This window comes from Chelonoidis abingdonii, chromosome 10 (genome assembly GCF_003597395.2).
Source record: "Chelonoidis abingdonii isolate Lonesome George chromosome 10, CheloAbing_2.0, whole genome shotgun sequence".
Lineage (NCBI taxonomy): Eukaryota > Metazoa > Chordata > Testudines > Testudinidae > Chelonoidis > Chelonoidis abingdonii.
Window position 1 is genome coordinate 39,895,901 of NC_133778.1, and position 27,726 is coordinate 39,923,626.

A 27,726-nucleotide genomic window follows, 5' to 3' on the forward strand; every position below is an offset into this window, starting at 1 on the left:
GTGATAATGTCTCCCTGGGCAAACAGAACCTGAATTTCCAATGTAAAATCACCCTGCGGTCCCTTTTTTAAAAAAAAATAAAAAAAAAAAATTGGGAATTTGGAATCTTTGAGGCTGCCCCTTTTTGCTTCTAGATGAAGTGATTAAAAAAAAAGCACAAACCCACTTTTCCTTAATGTGTCTTGAAACAAATTTTTCAAGTTGGATTTTGGCATTTGAAAGGTATTACTGTCGCTGAGGGGAAGAGGGGCTTTTTCACCCATTAGCTTTGTTTCATTCAGTTCATTGAACTGCCAAGAGTTGTATGTGACTTTGTGTTAAAAGGATAGTTGTTAGTCCTACAAGTTGTTTTCATACGTAGTTTTCTCAAGTTACTAAATATCGCAGATGACTGATCTGAGTTCAGCAACATTCTCTGTAAAAGAAGTAGGAATACAGTAACAGCAGTTCGCGTATGTAAAGTGCAGCTGCATCAAGGGAGCCAGCAGAAGATTTAATTTAAAACAGTTTAATTTGATTTTGTTATCACTCATTAGAAAATCTCAGATGTTCCACTTTCTTTTAAGTGCCACATGAAACTTCTTATTCACAACAACAATACAAAACCTAGGCTAACCACCTCCCGCACCCCATTTATCAGCAAGGTGACCATCTCACATTAGTTAAAAATTGTAAATGTTCTTCTATAGATTTACTCCCTTTATCTCAGATGTAAAGACCTGTACCATTTCTTGCAGCTTCTGTAATACTTTCTTGAAACCAGAGTAACTAAACACAATTTCTCTTAAAGGCTCTGGGGGTTTCCAGCCAAAACGACCGATCCACAATAAAGAAGAAAATTAAGGATATTAAAAAAACACAAGAAAAACTGGAAAAACAGAAAGAAAAAGGTCAAAAGAAGGAAAGAGAAGTTCGCAAGAGTGGCAGAGTGGTAGCTGCTGTAGAATCAAGCTGTTAAAATCATCTGGTTTTATTTTAGCACAGACTTACTTCAGCTTGAAGTGCAACAAAATTGTATATACTTGTACAATTGGGGAGGTAAAGTGCAACAGTTTAACATGGTAGGTTATTTACTTTAATTTCTGTATTCCCTCCCCACTACATGTTCCATTAAAATGAAATAATGTTTTCAGTATTTTATCTAGTTGACTCTGCCTGTACTAATAGACAATAATTTAACTTTCTGCCTTAAATACTGTGCATGCTTTTATGACTGATATGTAAAAATACCATATCCCTGAAATATCCATTGAAACTTACGTTTGTGGAAAGTGGGATGTCATGTTTGGGGCGAGGGGGAAAGGGTATTCATTCAAATATTAGCCGACTCTTACAGTTGACTTAAACTATAAATATTGGGTTTAATCTGATATATGGACAATAGAAAATCCTGCCATCAAGTTCAGTGTGACACTGTTTATCTGTTGCCACTAGTGTTGTATAGTGAAAAATTAAGTTCTAAGAAAACAGCAATGTCAAATTTATTTAAAAAAAAACACAAAGCCTGCATTTCAAATTTATTGAATTGTTTTCTTTAAAATCTTGTTTTCCCAGTGTTCCATTTTTAATTCAAAATTTACTGTAGTTATACGCTGATTTTTGAATTTCATTTGTTGCAACTTACTGAAAATAGTATGTAAGTAGTTTTCACAAACTACTTACGCTAAGCATAACACTAAGTTCTCTCTGTAAGCTACACTATGGGATGTTGGAACAGGGTGTAAACATAAAAGATCATTTTTTACATATTTTTCCTAAATATAGTTTTATAGTTTTATGCTCTGAATAAGATCCATTTGCAATGAGTATCTCTTTTATACTCACTACAAGATTTTTGGGGACCAAATTTATATATTTGCTAATTTTAAACAATACTGTTTTTCCATACTTAAAATACAGAGATGAGAATTGTAGAAAAATTTATTGATGAAGCACTGGGTTTCTGCATTGTATTTAATTGTTAAATTGTAGACTATAGACTCTCTTTTTAAAGGAGGATTTGATTCTTGGAATAGTTTAGAACATGATTTGATGTGTGTTCTTGTGTAATTGCATAATAGCTTGTAGAAATATTACAAAAGCACTTCCTTAGATTTTTTTCAGAAAAATAATGGAATAAAAATGTTAATTCCATCATGGAGTGAAATAGAAAATTTCAAGATCTTGGAATTCTGAATTGCTAGTTTAAATATTGCAATTATGTGGACCAAGTTCTCCTTTAAATATATGAATTAATATTTTTCATTTTTAATTAAATGATCATTTCACTTCTGACATTTCTGAAGTGTTTGAAATATGGAAGATTTCTCTGGAATTCAGAAGAGGAAAAGGACTTTGTGGAAATGCACATTCACTCTACTAATTTTCGAATAAAATTTAAAGTTCATATTTCTATTAATGTCTTCTCTATTTTTAGCTGTTTTAATTAAGAAAAGAAGCTTATTGTTTTGCGTAATTTTTAATTCATAGGAAATTAGTGAGTTTAAGGTAGATGATTCCTGGTATCTAGTCAATCAATCAATTTCCAGAGGTTGAGTGGCCAAAGGAGTTCTTTGTTGCTGCAAAGGAGGAGAAGTTTTGTCTGCTGGGACAGGTTAGTCAGAATTCTAGAATGGTCCAAGACCTGTAATGCCAGGTACTGTTTCCCCTCTCATCGCTGGGTCCCTTCCCCCTGGTATATGTGAGGAACAAGTGCAGGGCTGATCCATGGAATGGAGGTTTAGTGTCCTAGGGTTTTTCCTTCTTCCAGCTCCACAGTATCTGAAGGTTGGGGCCACTGAAATGAGTGCTGTATTTATGAGGATATATGAATATTAGTTTCACAAGCCTGTCTCTGCAGTGCTGTGACAGTTGAACAGGTGCAGATAAGGTGACTGGTTGTGCTGCATGAGTTACTCTTTGAAAGAGAACCTCCCTCCCTGGCACTTGAGGCCCGAAAGGGTTGGATGAGTCCTTAGAACTTTTTCAGTCTCCAGTCACCCAAAGAATAAGTCAACTGAAAGTATGATTTTTCTAAATTGCATTAATGGACATATTTATTGCTTCAATATGATTAAAAAAATCACATTGCAGTTTAATTTTATCACACACAAACCAAAAATTCTAAATATAGGGTTGAATCCCAGTGTTTCAAGAGAGTATAACTATCCATTTCACTACATCTGCAACCAGTTAATTTTCTTTTGATACTTAACAGCCAAGTGGCAGTGATTATTTTTCAGTACAGTAATGAAGATGTGTACATATAAAATCAATATTTTGAACCATCTACTGAAGTGAAATAAATGAAACATAGCAAGTCAACTCTCATGACTCGGAGTAAATACTGCACACTCTGAAATTTAGTAAACAGTTAATTTCCACCACAGCCAGTGGAGGAGGAAAAAACTATTGAAATACCTACACTGGATTACTTTGCTAGGGGCCCAGAACTTTTGTTCTCATACATTTTGATTATGTTAAGCTGTGGGTAGCAAAGATACAAGCAAAGGTTTCTACTTCATTAATTCCACATGAAAACTCTTGTATTCTTTGGATAGATCTTCATTGCAGGCGATCTGTTAGTAATGTCTAAGAACAAATATGGAAAATCATTCTAAAATCAGTTCAACTGAATTCTTAAGTGGAAATATGATTAAATATTTCAAAATTTTATACAAATTGTTTTGAAAATATTTAACATGTTAAAGTATATGTTTCAAAACGTATTTATTTTAGAAATCCATGCTATTACTTTTAGCATTAGGCTGTCAAGAATGACAGTTGCAAATGTTTAGCAAACACTTCCCTCCTTTATGTAAATGTTGACCCCATTCTACAAACCCTTTCCTGCCTGGATTCAGTTGCAAGATTGGGGCATTAATTTGAGTAGGAAATAGTCTTACATTGTATTGCCTTTTAGGCACTTATATACAATGGTGACATGCCACACAAACAAAATTTACCCTCACAACATCCCTGTCTATCCTCCATTTATAGATGAGGAATTCACCTGAAGTCATCTCTCACAAAATAGGACTATAGCATATTTGCCATTCCAGCTTCTTTCCTTATCTATTCAATAATAAGAAATCACAGGGTTGTGATCAAGCAAACCTGTGTAAGTCTTGCCGTCCTCTGCTCTATTTTGACCTGGTAGACTGCTGAAACTGTGTGCTTTCTGGCACATGCATATCTCTCACCCTCATCTATAGAGCAGTTAAGGATCGGTCATTTGAGTTAGGCGCTGGGACTGCAAGTGCTTCTCTGCAGCATTCGAAGTTTTTTGGGGATGAGAGAATTCAGTGGGATGTACACGCATGACCTGGAGGTATTACAACGGCTTAAATAGCTGGTGTCAGCAGAAAAGTTGAAGCTATCAACACTGTTGCATCCCTCACAAGAGAGCAGATATACCTAAAATATTATAGGAAAAAAGAGCATAGCAAAATAAAGTTGATTTTTAACATTAATTGTACTCTTTAAATACACCTGGTTAACTGGTAGATCCTGTTGTCCTACTATACACTGATCTGCCCAGTAAAGATGCAGATTTTGCAGTAGAGTTTCTCCATATTAACAGTCGTTACCTAATCTATGATCCCAGAGTTCGAGGCTTTACCAGAATGTCAAAGCCACTGACTACCCACAAATGGTATCTCGACATTACCTGCAGAAAGAGAGAGGAAGACTTGCAAATCTTTACTGTAAACCCTCAGAAGCTGCTATTTCACAGTAAGTAAATATGCCAACTTCTGTTTCTCATGAATTTTCAATACAGTTCTCAGAAGACCCATAACTGGTATTTTATACCTGCAATGCATTATATCAGAGGCAGCAGTTAAGACTGGATTTTCAAAAAGAGAGCTTCATTTTTTAGAATGATTTCCACAGCTGATAAACTGTATAGGCAAATACAACTTGAGAATCGTTTAGTTTACAGCTGTTGCCGTGCCCTCTGAATAATCTACTACTAGTAGTATGTACTGATTCACTGATTTCAGAACAAGTAAAACAACACGATTGCCTATTAGAACTTCTGTACTTGAATTCAAATATTTGTTTCTAATTTTGCTAAATTTGTTCAGGTTTGTAAAGTGCTTTTGAGCTCCTTAGCTAGAAGATGGCGGAGAAATGTGAAAGGTTGCCTAATGGGTTTTATAAATCTATTAATGCTTTAAATAACGACTTCAATGTTTTGATCATTTGATAACTTCATCCAATGCTTAATACAAAGAATTGGTATTAGCAGTTCTGGCAAGCTGCTATTTATTTCAATAATGCTTCCATTAGGAGAGTTTAAGTTGTGTGAACTGTGCTATTCAAGCCAGCTGTGAAATACGTTATCCTAGACCCTGTATAAAATCTAAAATTACTGCTCCAGAAGTAAATTAGAAATACAAAGTGGAACAAATTACAGGTGTATTTCTTAAACTACATACACCTCCACCCTGATATAACGTCGTAAAGCAGTGCTCCGGCAGATCAAAACAAGTTCCATACAAAGCGGTTTCACCTATAATGCAGTAAGATTTTTTTTGGCTCCTGAGGACAGCATTCTATCAAGGGTAGAGGTGTACTTAATTCCTTAAAGTAGTACTGGAAAACAGTTATGAACTTCAACTTCTTATTATTACCTACTAAAAACATTTCCACATGAAGTATTTGAACCATGTTTGGTATAAACCTGCTAAACAATCCCTTTGCAAACAGACAACAAAAGCATGTTTACTTTTTCTGGACTGTTGTACAATTATATACTGCGGAACGTGGTCATGTCCTTTGGCTCACTGCTTGGCACACACCAGTCATCTGCTTCATGGTTTTCCACATAATGTTTCCAGGCTGATTTGTTATACACAGGGAGTCTTTCGATTGATTCTGTTGATAAAGCCTGTAAAGAGAGCAGAAGCTATAGTGGTGTCTATTTTGCTGAGCATTTATTAAACTTTTTTAATTAACATTACAAGTTACGTTAAGACTGGTACCAGAAGATGGTAAACTATACCTTTATGTAGATAACTGCATCTGTACCATACCCCTCTAAGGAATACAGTTTCAGATCTCCTTGGAAATACTGTGCGTACAGACGTGATATAGGCAAACCATAACCAAATCCAGCCTGAAAAAGGGGAGAGGGTGGAGGGAAGAGATATAAAAGCACACTTGAGTTAACTGCATCATCTGCAGAAGATCTGTCAGTATAGCAGACCAATAGCAGTACCACTTAAATTTAGAGGAAATCCAGCTAGGGTCAGCATATTGCTGGATCCATGTTAGCATTTGAGAAAAGTAATCACTTATATAGGACCAGAGAGGAGCTGAGGATTCCAAATCTTAAGTATTGCTTCTCCCTACTCCAGTGTTTCCAAGTTTCCCTCCTTTCCTACCCATTTACCCAAAAACCTTAGCTCTTTGTGGAGAGGGGAGGGGAGGGGACTGCAAGGAGTAAACCTTCCCTCTAAGGGCTGCTATACAACACAGTTGGTGCTATTACTTGCAGCTATCCCGAGGCAAGAGCACTAGTGGAAGTACTATGCCTTGCTGTGGAACATTGGATGACTATCTCTATCCCCATGGAGCCACTAGTCTGGCTGTTGCTGATCTTGAGAAGGCAGAGACTTAAGACAGATGTTGGGCCACCTACCCTCTCATTTGCAATCCTAAGAGGCAACCTTAAATTTGCTTGTGGCCTACACTATGAAAGTCTGACAACCCTTCCTAAATCGTTAACAATTAAACACTGAGCAAAAGTTAGAAATATTATGATGCCTTTCACTTAATCACTAGTTCAATGTGTGCAATATCTCTGGAACCAAATAATTTGAATTAAAGGTACTTTCACTGTTTGTTTTGATGGGTTTAGACTGGTGGGAATTATCCAATCACTGGATATAGAAAATTGTTAATAAAATAGGCCAATATAAAAAAGTAGTCCAAGGCACAGTAATGTGATAACATCAGTTGGAAGTTGACAGTGGGTCCAATGCCACATTTCTTACATATCTTAAAACATCTACTGAAGCCACTAGGAGTTTGCAAGGACCATGGGAGTAAGCTCTTTATCTGGACGACCACATGCTAAATACTTTTGTTTTTGTCAAAATTATACAACTGAACAGCTATTTCACTCAAGTATAGACTTGATCCAAAAGAAGGGGCAATTTTAAAACCAGAAGTTCCTAAAATCCTAAATTAATTTCTAGCCCTAAATTAATTTCCTTTCCTTTTTTGCTTCCAGAACCAAAGTCCTGTACTTGCCCAGAAACAGATTACAGAAACTCCTACAACAGTTCAAGGAATATCGCTCCTTGTTCTCTCCTCCTTCAGAGCTTGAAGAAACAGAATTTCAAATTCAATAGTGTTTTTCTTATTTACCATTAAGGCTACAAATTCTGTTTAATGCTGTAATAGTCTAAAAATTTATTTTCTTTCAGAAAGGCACTTTAACTTTTTACACCAAAATTGCTAGACTATTCACTTATCTGCAAAACACGTAGTAGTACAAAGATACAGATAATTTCTGCTTCCCACCTATCAGAGGACAAAGGAAGAAAGGCTTACAGACCAGAGGTGTTGCTCGTGATGTCTCAACATGGGGACGTGGTGCAGTTGAATACATATAGTTAAACAGTCCATCAATTTTCCTCATCGGAACACCGCCACCACGATCGCTTATCTACAAAATGAATGAACATGCCTAACTTTAGGTTCTTGTATATAAAAGAGAACAGAAACACAAGCTGATTTTCATAAAGAAAATAAAGTACAATGGAAGTCTGAAGACTATACAGTCTCAAGTTGTCCTTATTAAATCATTGGATCAAACTTACCGTATATACTCATTCATAAGCCAAATTTTTTTGGTAAAAAAGGGAAGCACCAGAGAAGCGGGTTGGCTTATGAATGAGTATAGAGAGGGAGAGGTGGGGAGCAAGGAGAGGCAGCACAGGCAGAAGGGAAGAGGTGGTGTCAGAGTGCTTCTGCTTCTGGCCACGCTGCTCTCCCCCCAGCCTCCAAAGCAGCTGCAGCTCCAGGGCTGGCAGGCTGTGGCCGTGCCGCCTGGTCTGGCCCGCCGGAGCAGGCTGCAGCTGTGCTGCCTAGCCCACTGGAGCAGCTCCAGCCAGGCCAGAGCCATCCTCCCCAGATAAAGTGGGAAGAGATAGGATAGGGAGAGTGTGGGGGTCCCAGGCTAGGGGTGAAGTCATGTGGGGGGTGGTCACAGGGGTTACTCCCTTGACCCCCAGTTTCTCCCCCCCCAAAAAACTTCCCCACCAGTTGCAGTCCCAGCCCATCAGGGTAAGCAGCTGGCGCGCCGGGACACTTTGTTTACTTAGGTTTACCTCTGTGCCTGTGGACGCTCAAGGTAAACAAACCTCTTGGCCTGCCAGCAGCTTATCCTCATGGCCCAGGAACCAAAGTTTGCTGATTCCTGAATTATAGGGTTGGCTTATGAACGGGTCACAAAAATTTTCCATATTTACTTCTCCATATTGGAGATGGGGGGTAGGCTTATAAACAAATCGGCTTATGATCGAGTATGTACGGTAATACAGAAAATCATCATTTGATAAATCACAGCAACATATACACACAAAACCCCAGCTGAGGTTAATGATGTTTCCCAAAATGCTGTCACTAAAAATGTCCACAATTACACAGAATTACTTAGACTATGTCTACACAGTCTGCAGCAAAGGGCCTCCCAACCCAGGCTGACAGACTCAAGGCTCATGCTACTGCACTATAAATAGTGGTGTAGGTGGTGATTTGAAGTTACAGCTTAGGCTGGTGCTCAGGCTCCGAAGCCCACTCTTCTCCCTAGGCTTCAGAGTATGAACTGTCTATGCTGATAATTTTAGTGCATTGGCACAAGCCCGAATTTTGACATGGGTTGGGAGGCTCACTGCTGCGGACTGCGTAGATATACCCTTAGAAGCCATACACTTACATGTTGTGCACTGCCTTTTTTTCTTCCTCACCCTCCTTCCAATTTCTAATCTTCATGTGGGAGAAGTTAGGCTCAGTAAAAGTCAGCAATGGCCATATCAACTAACTCCTATGAGTGCAAAGTTCTCAGTGCTTTAGCCAGCACTTTAGGAACAAAGATGCTACATAGCAGTGCAATATATTAGTACTCATTTACTACTAGAGCAAATCTGAAGATTTGTTTCGACATAGGTGACGTTAAATTCTAAGGAAAACCTATATACTGCAACCAACCTTGAAAGTACAACACTAACCATATAAGAGATGCTGCCCTTAAAAGAAATATCTGCAAGGCAAGGCCTAACATAGGCAGGCTTCACCTGTGTTGGACTTACTTTATTCCACACCTGTTGTGCACCTCACTCAAGTAGTTACTTCTATGTATAGGACACCTGCTCTGGACAAACTACAAAGCTGGCTATCGTCCATTCCTAAATTGGCACTTTACCCTTGAACAGAAACATGGTTTGTTTACATTATAGCTACGTAAAAATAAATATGCTGAAAGGCCTGAAATCCCACAGAGGTCTTATTCCTTACACAATACATTATCAGCATTGGTACAAACTCCCTGTGTCACATCATCTATTCATAATAAAATATTCCCTCCAGGTTTCGAACTATTTTCTATTAAAGTAATTAAGCATCAAACAAAGCAGTTACCTTCACAGTTAAATCCTCATTGCCTAATGTGACATGTACTTGAATTGGAGGGTAAACGCTTCCATCGGTATAGTGTTCCATTGTGGCTCTCATTGCATTCTGAGAAATATTTAAAATTAAAGTAAAATAAGTTTTAACGAAATCATAGATTTGATTGTAACTTTTGTGCTGTTAACATGTCAGCTTAGGAAAACAGTTTTATGTGTGCCCATTTATAGATTGTATTTCCATTTTTACTATGTACTTGTATAAAGATATAATAAAAACATATTTCATAAACATTTCCTGCTTGCTTTTTTCCACAGAAATATCAGGAATATCAAGTCTGGTCTTCCCTGGCTTTGCTACTGTCCTGTACTGAGGGAGACTTCGGGTATGGCTACACTGCAGGATTATTCCGATTTTACATAAACCGGTTTTGTAAAACATTGTATAAAGTCGAGTGCATGCAGCCACGCTAAGCACATTAATTCGGCGGTGTGCGTCCATGTACCGAGGCTAGCGTCGATTTCCAGAGCGTTGCACTGTGGGTAGCTATCCCATAGTTCCCACAGTCTCCCCTGCCCCTTGGAATTCTGGGTTGAGATAGTGCCTGATGGGGCGAAAAACACATCTCTTGCAGGTGCTTCTGGATACAGCCTCACCCGTCCCTCTGTGAAAGCAGCAGACAACCATTTCGCGCCTTTTTTTCCTGGGTGAACTGTGCAAAACGCCATAGCACAGCAAGCATAGACCCTTCATGCTCAGATCAAGACCGCAATTGTGGACATTGTAAACACCTGATGCATTCTCATGCAGTCTATGCTGAACCAGGATCTGAAAGCCAGGTGAGGAGGCGGCGGCAGCTACGGCAGAGAGCACGCGAGAGTGATGAGGACATGACACAGAATCTCTCAAACCCGGTCCCCTGGACTTTGGAGATCCTGCTGGTAATGGGGCAGGTTCTAACCATTGAACGCGATTTTGGGCCCGGGAAACAAGCATAGACTGGTGGGACACATAGTTTTGCAGGTTTGGGACAATTCGCAGTGGCTGCGAAACTTTCGCATGCGTAAGGGCACTTTCATGGAACTTTGTGACTTGCTTTCCCCTGCCCTGAACACCGATAATACCAAAGATGAGTGCAGCCCTTACAGTGGAGAAGCGAGTGGCAATAGCCCTCTGGAAGCTTGCAACACTAGACAGCTACCGGTGCAGTCTGGAATCAATTTGGAGTGGGAAAATCTACTGTGGGGGCTGCTGTGATGCAAGTAGCCAAAGCAATCATTAAGCTGCTGCTACGAAAGGTTGTGGACACTGGGAAATGTGCAGGTCATAGTGGATAGACTTTGCTGCAATGGGATTCTCTAACTGTGGGGGACGACAGATGGAACCCATATCCCTATCTTGGCACTGGAGCACCAGGACACCCAGTACGTAAACCGCAAGGGGTACTTTTCAATGGTGTGCTGCAAGTGAGACGTTTCACCAACCAATCCACATGGGATGGCCTACCCCACTTGATCGCCATGGGTCAATGAAGCCATACACAGGTTGGCCTGGATATAGTCAGCTGAGCTGTTTCAACCAGAAATACAGGCTAAGCAAGTGCAGAATGTAGTGGTAGAATGTGCATTTGGCCATTTAAAGGCAGCGCTGGCACATTACTGACTCGCTCAGACCTCAGCAAAACCAATGTCCCCTATGGTATGTCATGTTATTGCTGCTTGCTACTACTCGTGCTCACCAATCTCTTTGTGAGAGTAAGGGGAGACCCTTTATGGCGGGCGGTTGGGAGGCTGAGGCAATCACCTGGCCGCTGACTACGCGCAGCCAGACACCAGGGCGATTAGAAGAGCACACCACGAAGCGGTGCTCATCAGAGAAGCTTTTGAAAACGAGTTTCATCACGGTCCAGGGTAACGGTGTGACTGTGTGTTTGTTTCCCGTTGATGAATCTCACTTTGATTGAACTCATTCACTGTAAGCAACCCACCCTCCCCCTTCGATTACAGCTTGCTTAAGGAAATAAAGTCACTATCATTAAAAATAATGTATTCTTTATTAAAAAGTCATTATAAAAAGAGCAGAGAACTGACAAGGTATCCTGGGTGGTTTGGGAGGAGGATAGGAGGGAAGAAAAGGCCACTAAAAATATTTCAAAGTAATGAGAGCCTTTTTGGTTGGGCTGTCCACGGAGGTGGAGTGGGCGAGCACGAAGCCTTCCCCATGCGTTCTTACACATCCTGGGTGAGGAAGATATGGAACATGTGACTGGTGAGGGTGGTTACACAAGGGCTGCAGGCGGCACTCTGTGACCCCGCTGCTCTTCCTGAAGATCCACCAGACATCGGAGGATCGTCAGTTTGATCACGCAGCAGCTCCAGCCCTGCATTCCCTGCCACCCTAAGGCTGATCTTCCTGCCTACACCTCTGATCTTCCGGCGCCACCTCATCTTTTTTTCGAGCAACCCTCTTATCCTCACGTTGGTCCCTCCTGTCCTTCACGTTCACTGGCATCTTTTCCTGTAATTTGCTACCACGTCCTTCCAGATCTCATTCAGATGAGCTCTTTCATCTGCGGATTCCGTTACTTCCATGATTTCCAAGAACATTTTGTCTCGCGTTCTTCTTTTTCCTCTGCCTTATCTGAGATAGCCGTCGGGGATGGGTAGGAGACTTGAAAAATGTGCAGCTTGCATGAGGGAGGCTAAAAAAGGGAGAGAAGTATTTAAAAAGATACAATTTACAGAACAATGGTTGATATACTCTTTCACTTTAATGAACAACACTATCACCTTACGTAGCACATGTGATTTCACTATAAGGTCGCATTTTGCATCTTAATAGTGGAGTGCCTGCGGCTCTGGTGTTACAGATCTCACAGATGCAGGTCCGGGCATCAGAATTCAGCTTGCATCAGCCATGGTAAACCATTGTCTTCGGCTTCGGCAGCCTTCTCCAGTGGCCTTCATATGCACAGCCCTCTTGATGCTTCTTTCCTGTTAAACATGCAGCAGCAGCAAGCCAACCACCCCCCCATCCAATTCTCTAGGATGATAGCTTACCCCCTCCCCCACCGGCCATGGCTGGTATCATGGAAGATCACTGCTAATCACTCCTCTCTTCTCCCCCACCCCCCCACGCGTGGCTGGTAGCTGGGAAGATTCCTGCTAGCCAAAACGCAAAAAAAGCTCAGCACTATCCTTTCTCCCCTCCCCCTGCTTGGCTACGTGCAAGGAAGGATTTCTTTTAAGCAACAGCCCAGTAGGAATGGCCATCTCTGTCCCCTTAATTAAATTCCTGAATTTCAACCAGGTTACCATGAACAATATCACTCTGGCTGAGGATAACACAGCGAGATAAAGAACGGATGTTGCTTGAATGCCAGCAATCACCGGGACCATACACAGCTAGGCTTTGTATGGGCAATGATACCAGATTACTTGCTACATGCAGGTGCGTGTCAAGTGTCCTACCATGGTGGACGGAAATAAGGCTGCCTTGCCCAGAAACCTTCTACAAAGGCTTTTGGAGTACCTCCAGGAGAGCTTCATGGAGATGTCCCTGGAGGATTTCTGCTCCATCCCAGACATGTTAACAAACTTTTCCAGTAACTTTTACTGGCCGCGAATTGCATCCCAAGTCCTCCAGGGCAAATCAATCATTAAAAAACAACGCTTGTTTTTAAACCATGTTTTATATTTACAAAGGTACACTCACCAAGGTCGCTTCCATGGCTTCATTGTCTGGGCTAGTGGCTTGGGAGGGCTGGAGGGTAATTCTATCTGGGTGAGAAAAAGCTCCTGGCTGTTGGGGAGAACGGAGTGCTGTGTGCTCTCTGCAAGCTTGTCCTCCTCTTCCTTCCGTCCTAATCTTCCCCGTCCGCAGAATCCTCAGCATGGCTGAGATTACCACCCCACCTCGGGAATCCACCAGACAGGGGTGTAGTGTGGCGGACCCCCCTAGAATTGCAATGCAGCTCAGTGTAGAAGCGGCTGGTTTCGGCCCTGCCCCGGACCTTCCGTTTGCTTCTTTGGTTTTCTGGTAGGCTTGTCTGAGCTCCTTAACTTTCACTCTGCAAGCTGCACATGAGTCCCTGGTGTGGCCTTTCTCCATCATACGCCTTGGCAATTTTTTCAATATGTTTTTTTCATTTCGTCTTTGGAACGGAGTCTGTTAGCACAGAGTCCTCTCACCATACAGCGATCAGCTCCAAGTCCTCCGTGTGTGTGCGGTCCATGCTGGAGCTCTTTTTCGATTCTCAGGAGACTGCATTGCTACCTGTGCTGATGAGCTCTGTGTGGTCACCTGTGCTGATCAGAGCTCCACGCTGGCCAAACAGGAAATGAAATTCAAAAGTTCGCGGGGCTTTTCCTGTCTACCTGGCCAATGCATCTCAGTTCAGATTGCTGTCCAGAGCGGTCACAGTGGTGCACTGTGGGATACTGCCCGGAGGCCAATACCATCGATTTGCAGCCACACTAACCCTAATCCGATATGGTAATACCAATTTCAGCACTACTCTCGTCGGGGAGAAGTACAGAAACCGATTTAAAGAGCCCTTTATATCGATATAAAGGGCCTCGTGTGGACAGGTGCAGCGTTAAATCGGTTTCATCTGCTAAAATCGGCATAAACGCGTAGTGTAGGGCAGGCCTTGGAGATGTATATCATGAGCTAGCCTTATTTTATTGGGAGAGGAGCTGAATTCTTACAGAAACATCCTCTCTCTAAGGATTAATTAAGTCACTGGAGTTAAATACTAGCAACGGTTAATAAAAAAAAGTTTTACACAGACTCTCTCTCAATTATCACCTATTAATGTTGTGTGATATCATGAATTCACTGGTTCTCCAACCAGACTGAATTTGAAAAAAAAAAAAATAGTAGTCTACAGGTATATGAAAAAGCATAGCTTTAGTTCTGAATTCCTTCACTAGTGTGATTAAATTACATCATGCATAGGTTCTGTATGTTAGAAAAGTATCTGAAGAGATGTGGCTTGATATGGAAGTCTTAGTATTCCTGCATGAATGATTAAGATAAAGGACACATTTTCAAAGCCTCTGATTTTACACACAGTCATCTGTGTACAAATGATGAGACTTAGACGTCTACCTACCTGATCTGTGGGTGCAGTCAGGAACTTAGATGTCTGAATCGTGCTATTGCAGATACAAATTTACAAGTTGTTGTTTAAAAATTGGTTCAACATGTCAAAGAAATACACATCTCAGAACACAAACATGCCATGCAGATTGTGTAATCCAACTGTACAAACCTTGAAAAGTTCAAAAACCATGTGATAGAGATGGGATGGTACATATACTACTTGGATTGGTTGTCCTGATGATTTTGCTGGAAAAGAAAGTAACCCAATCAATTAGACAACATACTCGAAGCCCATTATTAGTTTTGGCAATATCCAAGTAGTTCAAATAACAAACAGAATCTGGTTTTGTTTTGATTGTTTTCGCTGATAAAACACAGTACAGGGAAATGAAAAGAAAATTTGAATAGGAATCATAAAAACATTTGTTACTATAATGTTTGTCAAAACTCATTCATAATTCTATATTCTTTCAGAGTTTTGAAACTTTGTTTTAATGTATTTGTAGAAATTAATTTTAAAAGCTATTTCTGCTAGTAATATTGCATTTGAGTACATAATATGGCTGAACAATAACTGCAGTACAATGTGTTCTTGGATTCATTTGTCTATTTAAGGATCTGCTGATGTATCTGGAAATCTTTGATAAACAGTCTATTTGTAGATAGTTCTGCTCATCTTGGTTTCCAAATCTCTCTTTGTTCTCACTCTTTAAAACAAACAAACAAAAATTACTAGGAATATTTTCAAGAATTGATTTTTCTTCTTTTTTGATCACTAATCCAGAACTAGTGCTTGGAAAAGATTACTGGCCCTAAAAATATTTCCATCAGTTCACCAAGCTAAGTACCTTTATACTAGTCTTTCCCATGCTGTTTTAGCAGCCAATACTTCATGAACCACTACAGTTAGAGATTAGTGCTGTATGCCATCTGGGATTTCAAATCATATGAAAAAATTATTTTTACCTTAGCAGGTCAAAAATATTGGCTCTTAAAATAGGCCAGGCCTACCCTTATCACTCACTCAAGCTAGTAGTGCTATTTTACCTTAGATTCAAATCTTAATGTAGGGGGCCTCAGTTCTCAGCTTAGCCCATGCAAGTGGTGGGTGAAGAATGCAGAGGTGCCCCAGGATCTGGGAAGGGCAAAGGTGGCTTTGAACTACCTTTGTGTTTCCATCATTGGGCACAGAGCCTATCCCTCAGTGTAAGATGCACTAGCTGCTATGGTCCTATGGTACCTTTAGAGTAGTTAGGCATTCCTGAGGTGCAGAGAATCCCTGGCCATAACTTTACACCTGCCATAGGATGAAGTTTAGAAGCTTTTCTCCATTAGAGGCTCTCCCTCCCCTGAGGTGATCCTCCTGTAGCTGGCTATGTCAGCTTTAGATCCAGGCTGCACTGCCAGAATGGCAAAGAGCAGCCATAATGCACAGGAGAATCTGAGCTAGCAAGTATTGGACATAGAACATCAAATCTGTTCCTGAGGCTTATTCATCATCTGAAGTCCAAATCCTGTGTTTGTGATGTCATGATTAGTTGTTGTAGAGATTGAGTTGTCAGAAACAAGATTATGGAACACAATGAGTGCAGAGCCCTACAACTTCCAGGGAATGGGAGGAAGCTGAGATCTTATTTGAACATATTTCTAGTAAGAAAATTGGGAAGGAGAAATAATAATTATTTTTAAAAAGATGGTCTTGAAAAATCATTACACTTTACAATAATGATTAATTACACTGCAGTTACATTGCAATTACAGTGTGATTAAACTATGGCCATGCTTTATGAATTTAATGCCTGTAATTAACACTAATTCATAAAACCAGCTGACTACATTAAAGCATAAGTACAGTGTAGCAGGACCTTGCATAATTAGAATATATACATTTAGATTTTTATGTACACTAAGTATGAAACATAGTAATAATAAATAAGTCACATAATTAGTATAATAAACACAATTCCAGTTATATTAATTAGTGATGAGTTATCAAAAAGCATAAAGGAGTGAGAGCAGCAGAATAAGGACAATGGACTTAAAAAAAGCAGACTTTAACAAACTTAGAGAACTGGTAGGTAAGGTCCAATGTGAAGAAAATCTGAGGGAAAAAGGCATTCAAGAGAGCTGACAGTTTCTCAAGAGAATATTATTAAAGGCACAATCGCAAACTATCCCGATACAAAGGAAAGATAGGAAGACTAGACAGACACCAATAGGGCTCCATCAGGAGCTTTTAAGAGACCTGAAAGTAAAAATAAAAAAATCCTACAAAAAGTAGAAATATGGACAAATTGCTAAGGAGGAATACAAAAAATAGCACAAGCCCATGTAACTACACAATCAGAAAGACTAAATTACAAAATGAGTTACGCCTAACTAGAGACATGAAAGACAATACGAGGAGGTTCTTTAAATAAATTAGGAGCAACAGAATGATGAAAGTGTAGGTCCTTCACTTAGAGGGAAAGGAGAGCTAAAAACTGATGACATCAAGAAGGCTGACATGTTTAATGTTTATTTTGCTTCAGTCTTTAGGAAAAAAAGTTAATGGCAATCAGATACTCAACACAGTATTAACAACAAGGGAGAAGGAATGCAAGCTAAAATAGGGATAGAACAGGTTGAATATATCGAACTTTATATATAAATAGTCTTTAAATTGGCAGGGCCTAATGAAATTCACCCTAGGGTACTTAAGAAACTAATGAAACAATCTCAGAACCATTAGCAATTATCTTTGAGAACTCCTGGAGGACTGTTGAGGTCCCAGAAGACTAGAGCGGGCAAACATAGCAGCTGTCTTTTAAAAAAGGGAACAAAAGAGGACCCAGGAAATTAAAGCCCAATCGGTGTAACTTCAATACTTGGAAAGATACTGGAACAAATTATTAAACAATCAATTTGTAAGCACCTGGAGGGTAACAGGGTTACAAGGAATAGCCAGCAAGGATTTGTCAAGAACAAATCATGCCAAATTAACCTAATTTTCTTCTTTGACAGGGTTAATGGCCTAGTGGATAGGGTAGAAGCAACAGATGTGGTATATCTTGATTTTGGTAAGGTTTTTGATAGAGTCCCACATGACATTCTCATAAGCAAACTAGGGAAATGTGGTCTAAATGAAATTAGCACAAGGTAGTTACACTACTAGTTAAAGACCATAAGAGTGGTTATCAATGGTTTGCTGTCAAACTAGGAGGGTGAATCTAGTGGGGTCCCACAGGGGTCAGTTTTGAGTTTGGTACTATTGAGTATTTTCATTAATGACTTGGACAATGGAGTGGAGAATATACTTATAAAATCTAAAAATGACACCAAGCTGGGAGAGACTGCAGGCACTTTGGAGGCCAGGATTACAATTCAAAACAACCTTGACAAACTGGAGAATTGGTCTGAATTTACCAAAGTGGAATTTAATAAAGACAAATGTAAAATACTTAACTTAGGAAGGAGAAATCAAATGCACAACTAAAAAATGAGGAATAACTAGCCGAGTGGTAGTACTGCTGAAAAGGATCTGAGGTTATAGTGGATCACAAGTTGAATGAGTCAACAATGTGATGCAGCTGTGAAAAAAGGCTAATATTCTAGTGTGTTGTATGTAAGACATGTGAGGTAAGTGACGTGAGGTAGTATCCCTCTACTCAGCACTGGTGAGGCCTCAGCTAGAGTATTGTGTCCAATTCTGGTCCCACATGTTGGGAAAGATATGGACAAATTGGGAAGAGGCCAGAAGAGAGCAACAAAAATTATAAAAAGGTTTACAAAACTTGTGAGGAAAGGGGTTTAAAAAACACTCAGCATATTTAGTCTTGAGAAGAGAAGACTGAGGAGGTACCTGATAACAGTTTTCAAATATGTAACGGGCTTTTATAAAGAGGACAGTGATCATTTGTTCTTCATGTCCACTGAAGGTAGGGCAAGAATGGGCTTAATCTGCAGCAAGGGAGATTTAGGTTAGATATTAGGAAAAACTTTTCTAACTATAGGAGTAGTTAAGCTCTGGAATAGGTTTCCAAGGAAAGTTGTGGAATCCCCATCACAGGTTTTTAAGAACAGATTAGATAAAACACCTGTCAGGGACGGCCTTGGTTTACTTGGTCCTGCCACAGCGCCAGGGGCTGGATTTGATGACTTCTCTAGATTCTTTTCAGCCCAACATTTCTATGATTGTATATCCAAACTGTAACTACATTGTAAACTACAGTGTGACTGATCATACTTCATAATACAATCAAAATTTCTAAGAGGCACCTGCAGCAATTTAACATGCTTTTCTCAACAAATATTTCCAACCCTCAGGCTCAGAGTATGGAGGAGAACATATTTTACCTTGACACAGAATGATAAACTTACCAAAGTCAAAAGAATAAAACTGGTAAGTGCTTATACAATATAATTAAGGCCTCACTTTTAGTCCAACCTTCATCAGGCTTTCCTTTGTGTGCCCTCATTTTTGCAGGCATAAATACCAGTGTATTTTTGCTCATGCAATTATTTATAGATGCAATTTAGATTATTCTAAATTCTTGTTAGCAGATCTGCATGAATTTACTTTTAATAACTTCAGGAATGTTGCTGTTTGGATCAATGCTGCCGATATATTTTGGATGAGCTCAAGTAACTTTAATATATGCATACACGTGCATGTTTCTGTACAGCAGAACCTCAATTTTACAAACACCAATCTTAGAGATGACCTTTTATATGAATCATTTTTCCCAATGGTGAAAAAAACCAGTCACGTAACAAAAATGATATTGATAAAAAACAAGTCAACATTCCTTTGCGTTCAAATGCATTTATTGCATTGGAAATTGATTTGCAGAGGTTTTAAGGACTAAAAAATGTGATCCAGTGCACCATGTTTCAATTTATGCACTGTGCCCACTGTAATTTTGAGATATTCAATTTCATTAAATTTTTTTGATTTTATGAACTCAATTCCCAATTAGTTTTTAAGATATGAGTTCTGCTGCATCTGTGAATGCTTGTAGTAAATTTTTCAAAAGCTGTTTTCTCACAATTGGTGGTGCAAATACTTGTTTACATGGCCACATCTAAGTACCTAATTACACCCATAAGTCTAGTAGTTGATAGGTAAATGAAAGAGAGAAATTGGAATACAGCTTTAATACTGACTGGATCTATGAATTGTACCGATAAAAAAGGAGTTAGGAAGGAAAAATACGACAAAGGCACAGAGAGGATGAGTGTATGAGAAAGCTATAGGCATACTGTAAAGACTGAAAGTGGGGGAGAGATACAAAAGATCTTGGGGAAGGGGGAACAGGACTGTTAAAAGTTGTTAGACCGGTGGTTTTCAACCTTTTCCTTTTGCAGACCACTAAAAAATTTCACATGGAGGTCCAAATGGAATGGAAATCTTAGACATGGTCCACGGACCCCAGGTTGAAAACCACTGTTTTATGGTAACAACCACCTTTCGCAGACCCCTTAGACACTGTGTTAGATCAACAGTGGAAAACTATCGTAAAACCTTCTGCTCAGACTGATGCTCCTTGTTTGAAAGAGGAGGATCCCCAATTTCCACACACACTTACCATTCAACTCTTCAAGCACAAGTTCTGGAGAGCTCATGTAATACAAATCACAAAGTCTCTTAGCATTTTCATAGCCATCTACATGAAATCAAAACAGAAAAATGTAAATACAAAAAATACATTTCCCTCCTTTTTTCAGATATCTTGTAGTTTATTAAAATGAACATCAACTAAAAACCAAACTCATTCTGCACTCTTATTGTGGACCTTTCATATTTTCTCACAAAAAGCTGAAATATTGGTAGAACTACAAAAACATATTAAATTTGAACTGGAATTTTCTGTTCCACATAAGGATGATATTAATACAATATAAGAACCTGATCTATATTAGTTCTCTCTCTAGATTTTAATGTACCTTTTCAAAATTCTTGTTCAGCTGGTCTGCCTGAATTTACCTTTAATAACTTCAACAACATTGCAGTTAGGATTAATGCTTCCAATGTGTTTTGGATGAGCTGGATTAACTTTAATTTTTCCACCAAACAGCAAAGCTGCCAACAAAGAAAACAACATTTAATAGGCAATGTGATTTCACAATTTTCAGTTTTCATGTCTTCAGCGTTGCTGAATGGAACAGAATAAGCATAGTTTATAATTTTTGGCTGTAGCATTCTTAAAGAAAAATGGGTCATTTGCTTTGCTGATGACAAAAAAATGCTTTATAGGCATACACAGGTGTTTCCAAATGGATCAAGACAATGTTGTAAGCAGCATATTTGAGTAAATAAATCAATATCTAAAGATAAATGTAAGATATACCAACACATTCCATTCATGATTTTCCCCCTTAACGGTAGTACTTACAGTGCTGATTGAGGAGCATTCTGATTGAAATGCGACTCATGTAGAAACGATCTAAAAAATACTGCACATTCTGACAGGTCACTGGATCAACACCAAAGCTTTCCTTGTACTCAACCACACCTTGAGCCATTGTAGGAATTACATCATTGTGTCGGTTTCGGATTGTTATCACAGTATCTGTAAACCTAACATTAATGAACTGTCAATTTTTCACTTTCAGGTGAATTTAACACCCATTAAATTCCTGTCAGCAAAGGAAAGTGAAGCCCACTATTTACTGATATAGCACAGAACCAGCCTAGCAGAAAAAGAGAGGTCACTCTTGAGCCTCATTTAAACTGAAATTACCAATAAGGGTGCCATACATAATAGGGGGTTTTACAGATATTTTTCAGTAAGAACTGAAGTGAGACCAACAATGTTTGCACAGATTACCATGTGGCTGTCAGATGGTAACTACCTTCAGACACTGGTGACTTGAACTGGACTAAAAGTAAAAGGTTGCATGTGCCATCAGGGGCGGCTCTAGGTATTTCACCGCCACAAGCACTGCAGGCAGGCTGCCTTTGGCGGCTTGCCTGCGGGAGGTCCCCGGTCCCGCGGATTCGGCGGCTTGCCTGTGGGAGGTCCGCCGAAGCCACAGGACCAGCGGACCCCCCGCAGGCATGCCTCTGAAGGCAACCTGCCTGCCGCCCTCGCGGCGACCGGCAGAGCGCCCCCCATGGCTTGGCGTGCTGGTGCCTGGAGCCGCCCCTGTGTGCCATTATCTAAACCACACCATTCTACTCATACTCACTTTCAACAATTTCACAGAAACTGAGTTTTGGGGACCAGAATTATACTTTTGGTAAATCAAACAAAAGGAAACATTCATTTTTCTTGATTTAGTGAAAACCTGTGAGTCATACTACGATTATGATCTGTTACTAAAAGGTCAAGGCCCTAAGGGTATGTCTACACAGCAACTAGACACCCACAGCTGGCCCGTGCCAGCTGACTTGGGCTCACAGGGCTATTTCACTGCTGTGTAGACTTCTGGGCTCAGGCTGGAACCCAGGCTCTAGGACCCTGCAACGTGTGAGGGTCTTGGAACTCAGGCTCCAAACGGAGCATGTAAGTCTAGACAGCCAAGTCCTGCAAGCCAAAATCGGTGGCTTGGGCCGGACACAAATGTCTAGTTGCTGAGTAGACATACCCTTAGAAATTTTCTTCATCTGAACCATCAATTGCCATTCATTGTTTATAAATATACATATTTTAAAGTATTTTAAAAACCACACTTACCTATGAATAACTTTTGAGTCTTCTGCACTTTTCTCCTTAAAGTCAAGGATTTCCTGAAGACTCTGGACATACCTAAAACATAAATCCTGTATGGTAGATTTTTGTCATGATATTCCATCTAGATCCTCTATTTTGTGAAGACATTAACCATTTTCTTTTAACATTTCTTAGCTTGTAATCAGGAACAAAAGCACAGACGCAGGGTGGCCAACCTGTGGCTCTGGAGACCACATGCAGCTCTTCAGAAATTAATATGCAGTTCTTTGTATAGCACTGACTCCAGGGCTGGAGCTACAGATGCAAACTCTCCAGTGTGCTGGGCAGTGTTCACTGCTCAACCCCCGGCTATGCCACAGGCCCTATTCCCACTCCACCCCTTCCTGCCACCTCCCCCTGAGCCTGCAGTGCCCTCGCTCCTCTCCCCTCCCTCCCAGAGCTTCCTGCATGCCACAAAACAGCTGACTGAGAGGTGCGGGGATGGAGAGGGAGGCACTGATCAGGGCTGCAGGTGAGCGAGATGCGCTGGGAGTGGGGTGGAGCGGATGGGGGGCTGCTGATGTATTACTGTGATTCTTTGGCAATGTACATTAGTAAATTCCAGCTCCTTCTCAGGCTCAGGTTAGCCGCTCCTATAGGTAGGGTTAAAGAGGCATTTTCATTACTAGCCCCTACTTTCAGGCACTTTCAAAATAATATCTTGTATGCTGAAAATGCTTTGGCTTGTTCTCCTACCAAAAGATTATTTTTTTAAGTTTGTTAAAAATTTTAATAATTCAAATGAATAAAAAAAGCATTAAAACTCAATCATTTAACAATGTTTTTCACACTCAAAGAAGTTAGTCATATTTTTCTTGCACTCCATTTTGACAGCTTTATTGAGAACTACACATATGCCAAGTTTTTACAGGTTGTAACAAATTGAACATAATGTTTGATTTACCTGGCCAATTTAAAACACCCTTTAGGTGCAGGGTTGTACACACACAATTTGAGACTGCTTCTCAAGGGTATGATAACTCAAACAAGTCAGTTTTTCTATAATATATATTAAAATGTTTTATCCTGTTCTGCTTTTTTAAATAAATTCATGAAATGAGCGACTTTCCCAATAAAATACATTCCCGTTAAGTCTTTCATAATGTAACTGCTTAATTGACACATTTTTATTTTATTATATGAACAGCCGCCCTGTCAATTTTTCACTTTCACGTGAATTTAACATTCATTAAATTCACTATAAGTTCTACCTGATTACTCCTAGATGAATTCAGCGCCACTGCACATGCGAAGAATTCATGTCCCCTGCAGATTTTTTTTTCTCCACAGAAAATACATTCTGCTGGAGAGGCGCTGCACCCTTTCCTTTCACCCAACAGGGGCTGATGTGGCAGCAAAATAGAGGGCAGCCATCACACCATAGGAGCTAGGAGTCGATAGGGAGAGAGCAGAGGCTGCTTTTCTCACAGCGACATGCCTGTGGGGCCAGATGAGGGGAGATGGGATATGGGGGGGATGGACAGAGTGGGGCACACAGGGTTGCTGAGGGGTCATAGACTGGGGTTCAGAAGGGCTAGTTAGGGGACAGACTGAGGTGGGGCGAATGGGGTGCAGGGACACACGAGGATGAGAGCAGGGGGTGCAGGGCCACATGAAGACATGGGCAGATGTGTTTGGCTGAATGGGGGAGGCTAGGAGTCAGCCAGCCTCCCGAACTCCCTAACAATCCCTCCCCCACACCCAAAAAACCCCCCTGTTCCCATACTTTTTCCACCCAACCCAACAACCCTCCAAGTTCACACCCAGGCTTCTTCTCAGCAATTTACTTCCCTCTCCTTCAGCTCCTCCATTACCCCTGACTCCCCAAAGTCTCTGAACTGCTTCTGAGGGGTGGAGAAAATACATTTCTTTGTTGTAGTTTAAATGAATTATTACTTTGGCTCCGAATTTTTAATTTTTTGGTGCAGAATTCCTCCAGGAGGACCTGATGCATCAACAGGTTTTTAAGTGAGTAATGTTCAGTATAGCGGCTACATTTAAAATGATGAAAATTATGATGATTCATTTGCTGCAGGATTGATCTTAAGGTCAAATTCTTCAGATGATGTTTTAATGTGCAAAACTAGACCTGCCCCTCAAAATCCAATAAACTATCTTTATGCAGGGAAGTATGTGAGGGTTGGGTGGAGGATAGGTTCTAAACACACCCACACACTGAAGGCAGACCCCTCCACTCACTCAACCCAGTACACAAGTGGTAACATGCTTATTGCCACATGGTGCATTAGACCTTTAAAAAGGACCGGGCTCATCCTAACTGTCTAGACTGGCTTACCAGGTGATAGGTTTTGAGGTAAGGATCAGGTGATAATCAGGAAGCCACCCGATCCTCAGCTCAGCAATGGTACTTCCTATAAAAGGGAGTCTGCTCAGTTAGAGGAGAGATCTCCAGAGTACAGGAATACTCGTGTAACAGAGCTAGGATTACAGAATACCTGGGAAAGGACTTTCTATACCACCCAGAGGGAAAGACTTGGGTAGAGCTATTTGCCATGAGGGTATGGGGCCTTAAGGGAAAGAGTCTTTAGGAAACACTAGGCTGAAGGACCTAGGGTTGGGAAGAACTTATTAAACCCAGCCAGGGGCTGAAGGAACTGTAGAGCTAAGGAAATACTGGTTTTGATTTAACATTTTTGACATTGAACTGTGATGTTGTTTTAATAAATCAGAACCGATAAAGGGATGTGTTTGCTACATGAGAGCCTATGTGTGGTTTGGGAATGAAATCCTAAACAGGGAAACAGAGGCAGTGGGTGAGCCCAAAGCCAAACCAAGTAAGCTCCTGCCATACTTACATATTTGGTATGGCTAATGCTGCGATTTATTTTAAGTGATGTATGGGGGAAATGAGCTAATCTCTTAAAGCTCTTAATCAGTAAAACAAAAACATTATTGCCAACAGAAAAGTAGTCCTATATTAAATTCATACAACACAGTACAAATAACAAACCTAAAAATGGAAAGACCTTCAGTACTGGACCATGTATTTTATCTCACTGCTAGTGCATGATTGTTCAGTATAGTAATGGTAACTTTCTGGAAAATGTCTTGAAAAACTAACTACTAATAGAGACATAACTGTCAGTTTGGGCGAACATGTATATTTATTAAAATCAGATTTTACAAAACAAATGCAATATTTCCATGACTTATCCAATAGAAATCCAGGCGATACATTTTGCAGATCATTGAAGGCTCCAAGATCTTAGAAGGGAGAGGATGGTAAGGATCTTGGATCTTCTCTTCCCAGTGGTGAGAGAAGAGAGACAACAGAAGATACTGCAGGTAAAGCGTTGGCTAGGTAAGTGGTGTAAAACAGGTTTTGTGGAACGTTGGATCATCTTCTGTGGAGAAAGAAAGATGTAGGGCTTGGACTGCCTCCAACTCAGAAGGAGAATCAATCTTCTGGGGGGAACAGACTAGCTAAAGTAGTTGGGAGGATGCATCTAAGGGGGTAAACACATTGCATATAATTGAGACTCTAGATAGCATGCATATAAAGAATCGAGGGGCATATGGCAATCAAATTTATTCTCCAATATACCATTGCTAGACAGCTGGGAATCAAGAAGAACTGGAAATGCTCATTTACTATCAGAAATCTGACATCAGTATTACTGAAACCTGACAAGGGGAGTCACAAGTGAAATGTTAAAATCACTGGATACGCTATTTAAGAAAGAGTCGACAGAAGGGAAGGCAGGTAGGAACCTAAATAAATATTGATAATCCAGAAGAACAGGACCTGGAACGATTATGAATTAACATTCTAACTGATAAATTACAAGATGGAGTTACTAGGTGGAAGTCCATTATAGACCCCCAAATCAGCTGAAGGAACAGAATCAGCAGCTCCTTAAATTCTACTTATAATTCATAGAAAGAAAAATTGCATTATGATGGAGAACTTCAATATTGGAGACATAAGTCAGGGGTCTCATGCTGCCATTAGTATAACATCCTTGGATGATAACTTTAATTATGATTAAATTATAGTTGATAACTTTCTAACAAGTATTGCAAACAATTTGGGATAATTCTATACTAGACCTCATTCTGGTGGATATATTTTGTTGATTGCCTTTATGCAAATGATCATGACTGAATGCCATTTAGAATAGTCCTAACCAGTAGTACCTATACTTAACGCTTTAAAAACGTCAATTTCCCAAAGTTACACAATAGCAAGCAAAACGAGTGGTAGGAAAACCGAAACCTCAAAATGTGACTGTTAATTGTGAGTTGTTTAAGAATTCTTCTAGTTGCCCCAAAAATATAAATCCACAATCAACAGCTTTTTAGGTTAAAACCATCCTGATTAAGAGAGGAAATGAAAGTAGCTGTTAAAAATATTATAACAAATAGGAAGGTGATAGCCATGAGTACAAACTGGCAGTTAAGAAACTGAATCTCATATCAGCTTTTCAATAATTATTGCACTGGATCAAAGAATTAAAGGACTGTGGCATAAACAGGTCTTTCAAACTTTAGCTAACAAAGTTATAATCTCACCCAAAATGATAAAGGTAACTGACATAACACATTTAGACTTCTGTAAGGCATGTCTCTGAATCATACACGCCATTCTTATGGAATAACTACTACACAAAATTAATGTAGTCCATATCAAGTGGATTATAAATGAGTTAGATCACAAAATAACTACATAAGGTGCCATCATCCAGTGGAGGTGTTTCTAATGTTGTCTCGCAGGGATCTTTTCTTGCCTTAAAGCTACTAAATATTTTTTTGGATTATTGATCAAGAAATCATGGCAGGTAAAATTTGCAGATGACACATTGGCCCAATAGAAAATTGAGGGGCAGACCAGTTACACAGGTCTGGATTGCTTGGTAAGGCAGGCTCATTTGAACAACATGCATTTTAATACATCCAAATGCAAACTCACATCTAGGAACAAAGAATATAGATCACGTTTACAAAAGGGGAACTGTATCCTGGAATGCAGGGGCAGTGAAAAGGAATATGGGGTAATGGCAGATAGTCAACTGAACATGAAATCTTAGGCGATGTCTACATTGTCTTGCAATTCAGACTGTGAGGGTATGAATAACCATGTGCACCAAAGTGCTGCTCTGTAATGTCCCTGTGTGAACACTGTGAGCGCATACTAAAAGGCTCCTAGTTCACATTAACAGGAACCTTTTAGTTCACACAAGCAGTGTCCAGACAGGGGAGTTAGAGAGCAGCACTCTGGTGCACGCTGCTATTCAAACCCTTGTAGTCCAAACTATAGGGGAGCGTAGACAAGGTTTGTGTGTGATGC

General features: G+C 40.0%; 2 protein-coding genes across 11 annotated transcripts in view; one reads left to right on the plus strand and one right to left on the minus strand.

Annotated features, from left to right (window-relative positions):
• LOC116827217 (neurabin-1-like) overlaps nt 1-2,415 on the plus strand; it is an 85,047-nt gene extending 82,632 nt beyond the window's left edge. For 4 of the 5 annotated variants that reach the window (XM_075070113.1, XM_075070112.1, XM_075070115.1 and 1 more), the window contains one exon: nt 791-1,135. In XM_075070113.1, the coding sequence (XP_074926214.1) occupies nt 791-958 (168 nt within the window). In that variant the 3' untranslated portion in view covers nt 959-1,135. Of the gene's footprint in view, nt 1-790; nt 1,136-2,103 lie in introns of those variants that run through there. The other variant, XR_012656644.1, reaches the window with a different exon arrangement.
• The window catches only part of PDK1 (pyruvate dehydrogenase kinase 1), a 104,534-nt gene that overhangs the window by 69,142 nt on the left and 7,666 nt on the right, over nt 1-27,726 (minus strand). For 3 of the 6 annotated variants that reach the window (XM_032792353.2, XM_032792355.2, XM_075070116.1), the window contains 9 exons: nt 22,383-22,454; nt 21,099-21,283; nt 20,690-20,785; nt 20,292-20,369; nt 14,894-14,970; nt 9,631-9,729; nt 7,547-7,657; nt 5,987-6,100; nt 3,008-5,872 (listed from right to left, as the gene is read on the minus strand). In XM_032792353.2, coding sequence (XP_032648244.1) covers nt 5,732-5,872; nt 5,987-6,100; nt 7,547-7,657; nt 9,631-9,729; nt 14,894-14,970; nt 20,292-20,369; nt 20,690-20,785; nt 21,099-21,283; nt 22,383-22,454 — 973 coding nt within the window. In that variant the 3' untranslated portion in view covers nt 3,008-5,731. Of the gene's footprint in view, nt 1-3,007; nt 5,873-5,986; nt 6,101-7,546; nt 7,658-9,630; nt 9,730-14,893; nt 14,971-20,291; nt 20,370-20,689; nt 20,786-21,098; nt 21,284-22,382; nt 22,455-27,726 lie in introns of those variants that run through there. The other 3 variants (XR_012656646.1, XR_012656645.1, XM_032792354.2) reach the window with 2 other exon arrangements.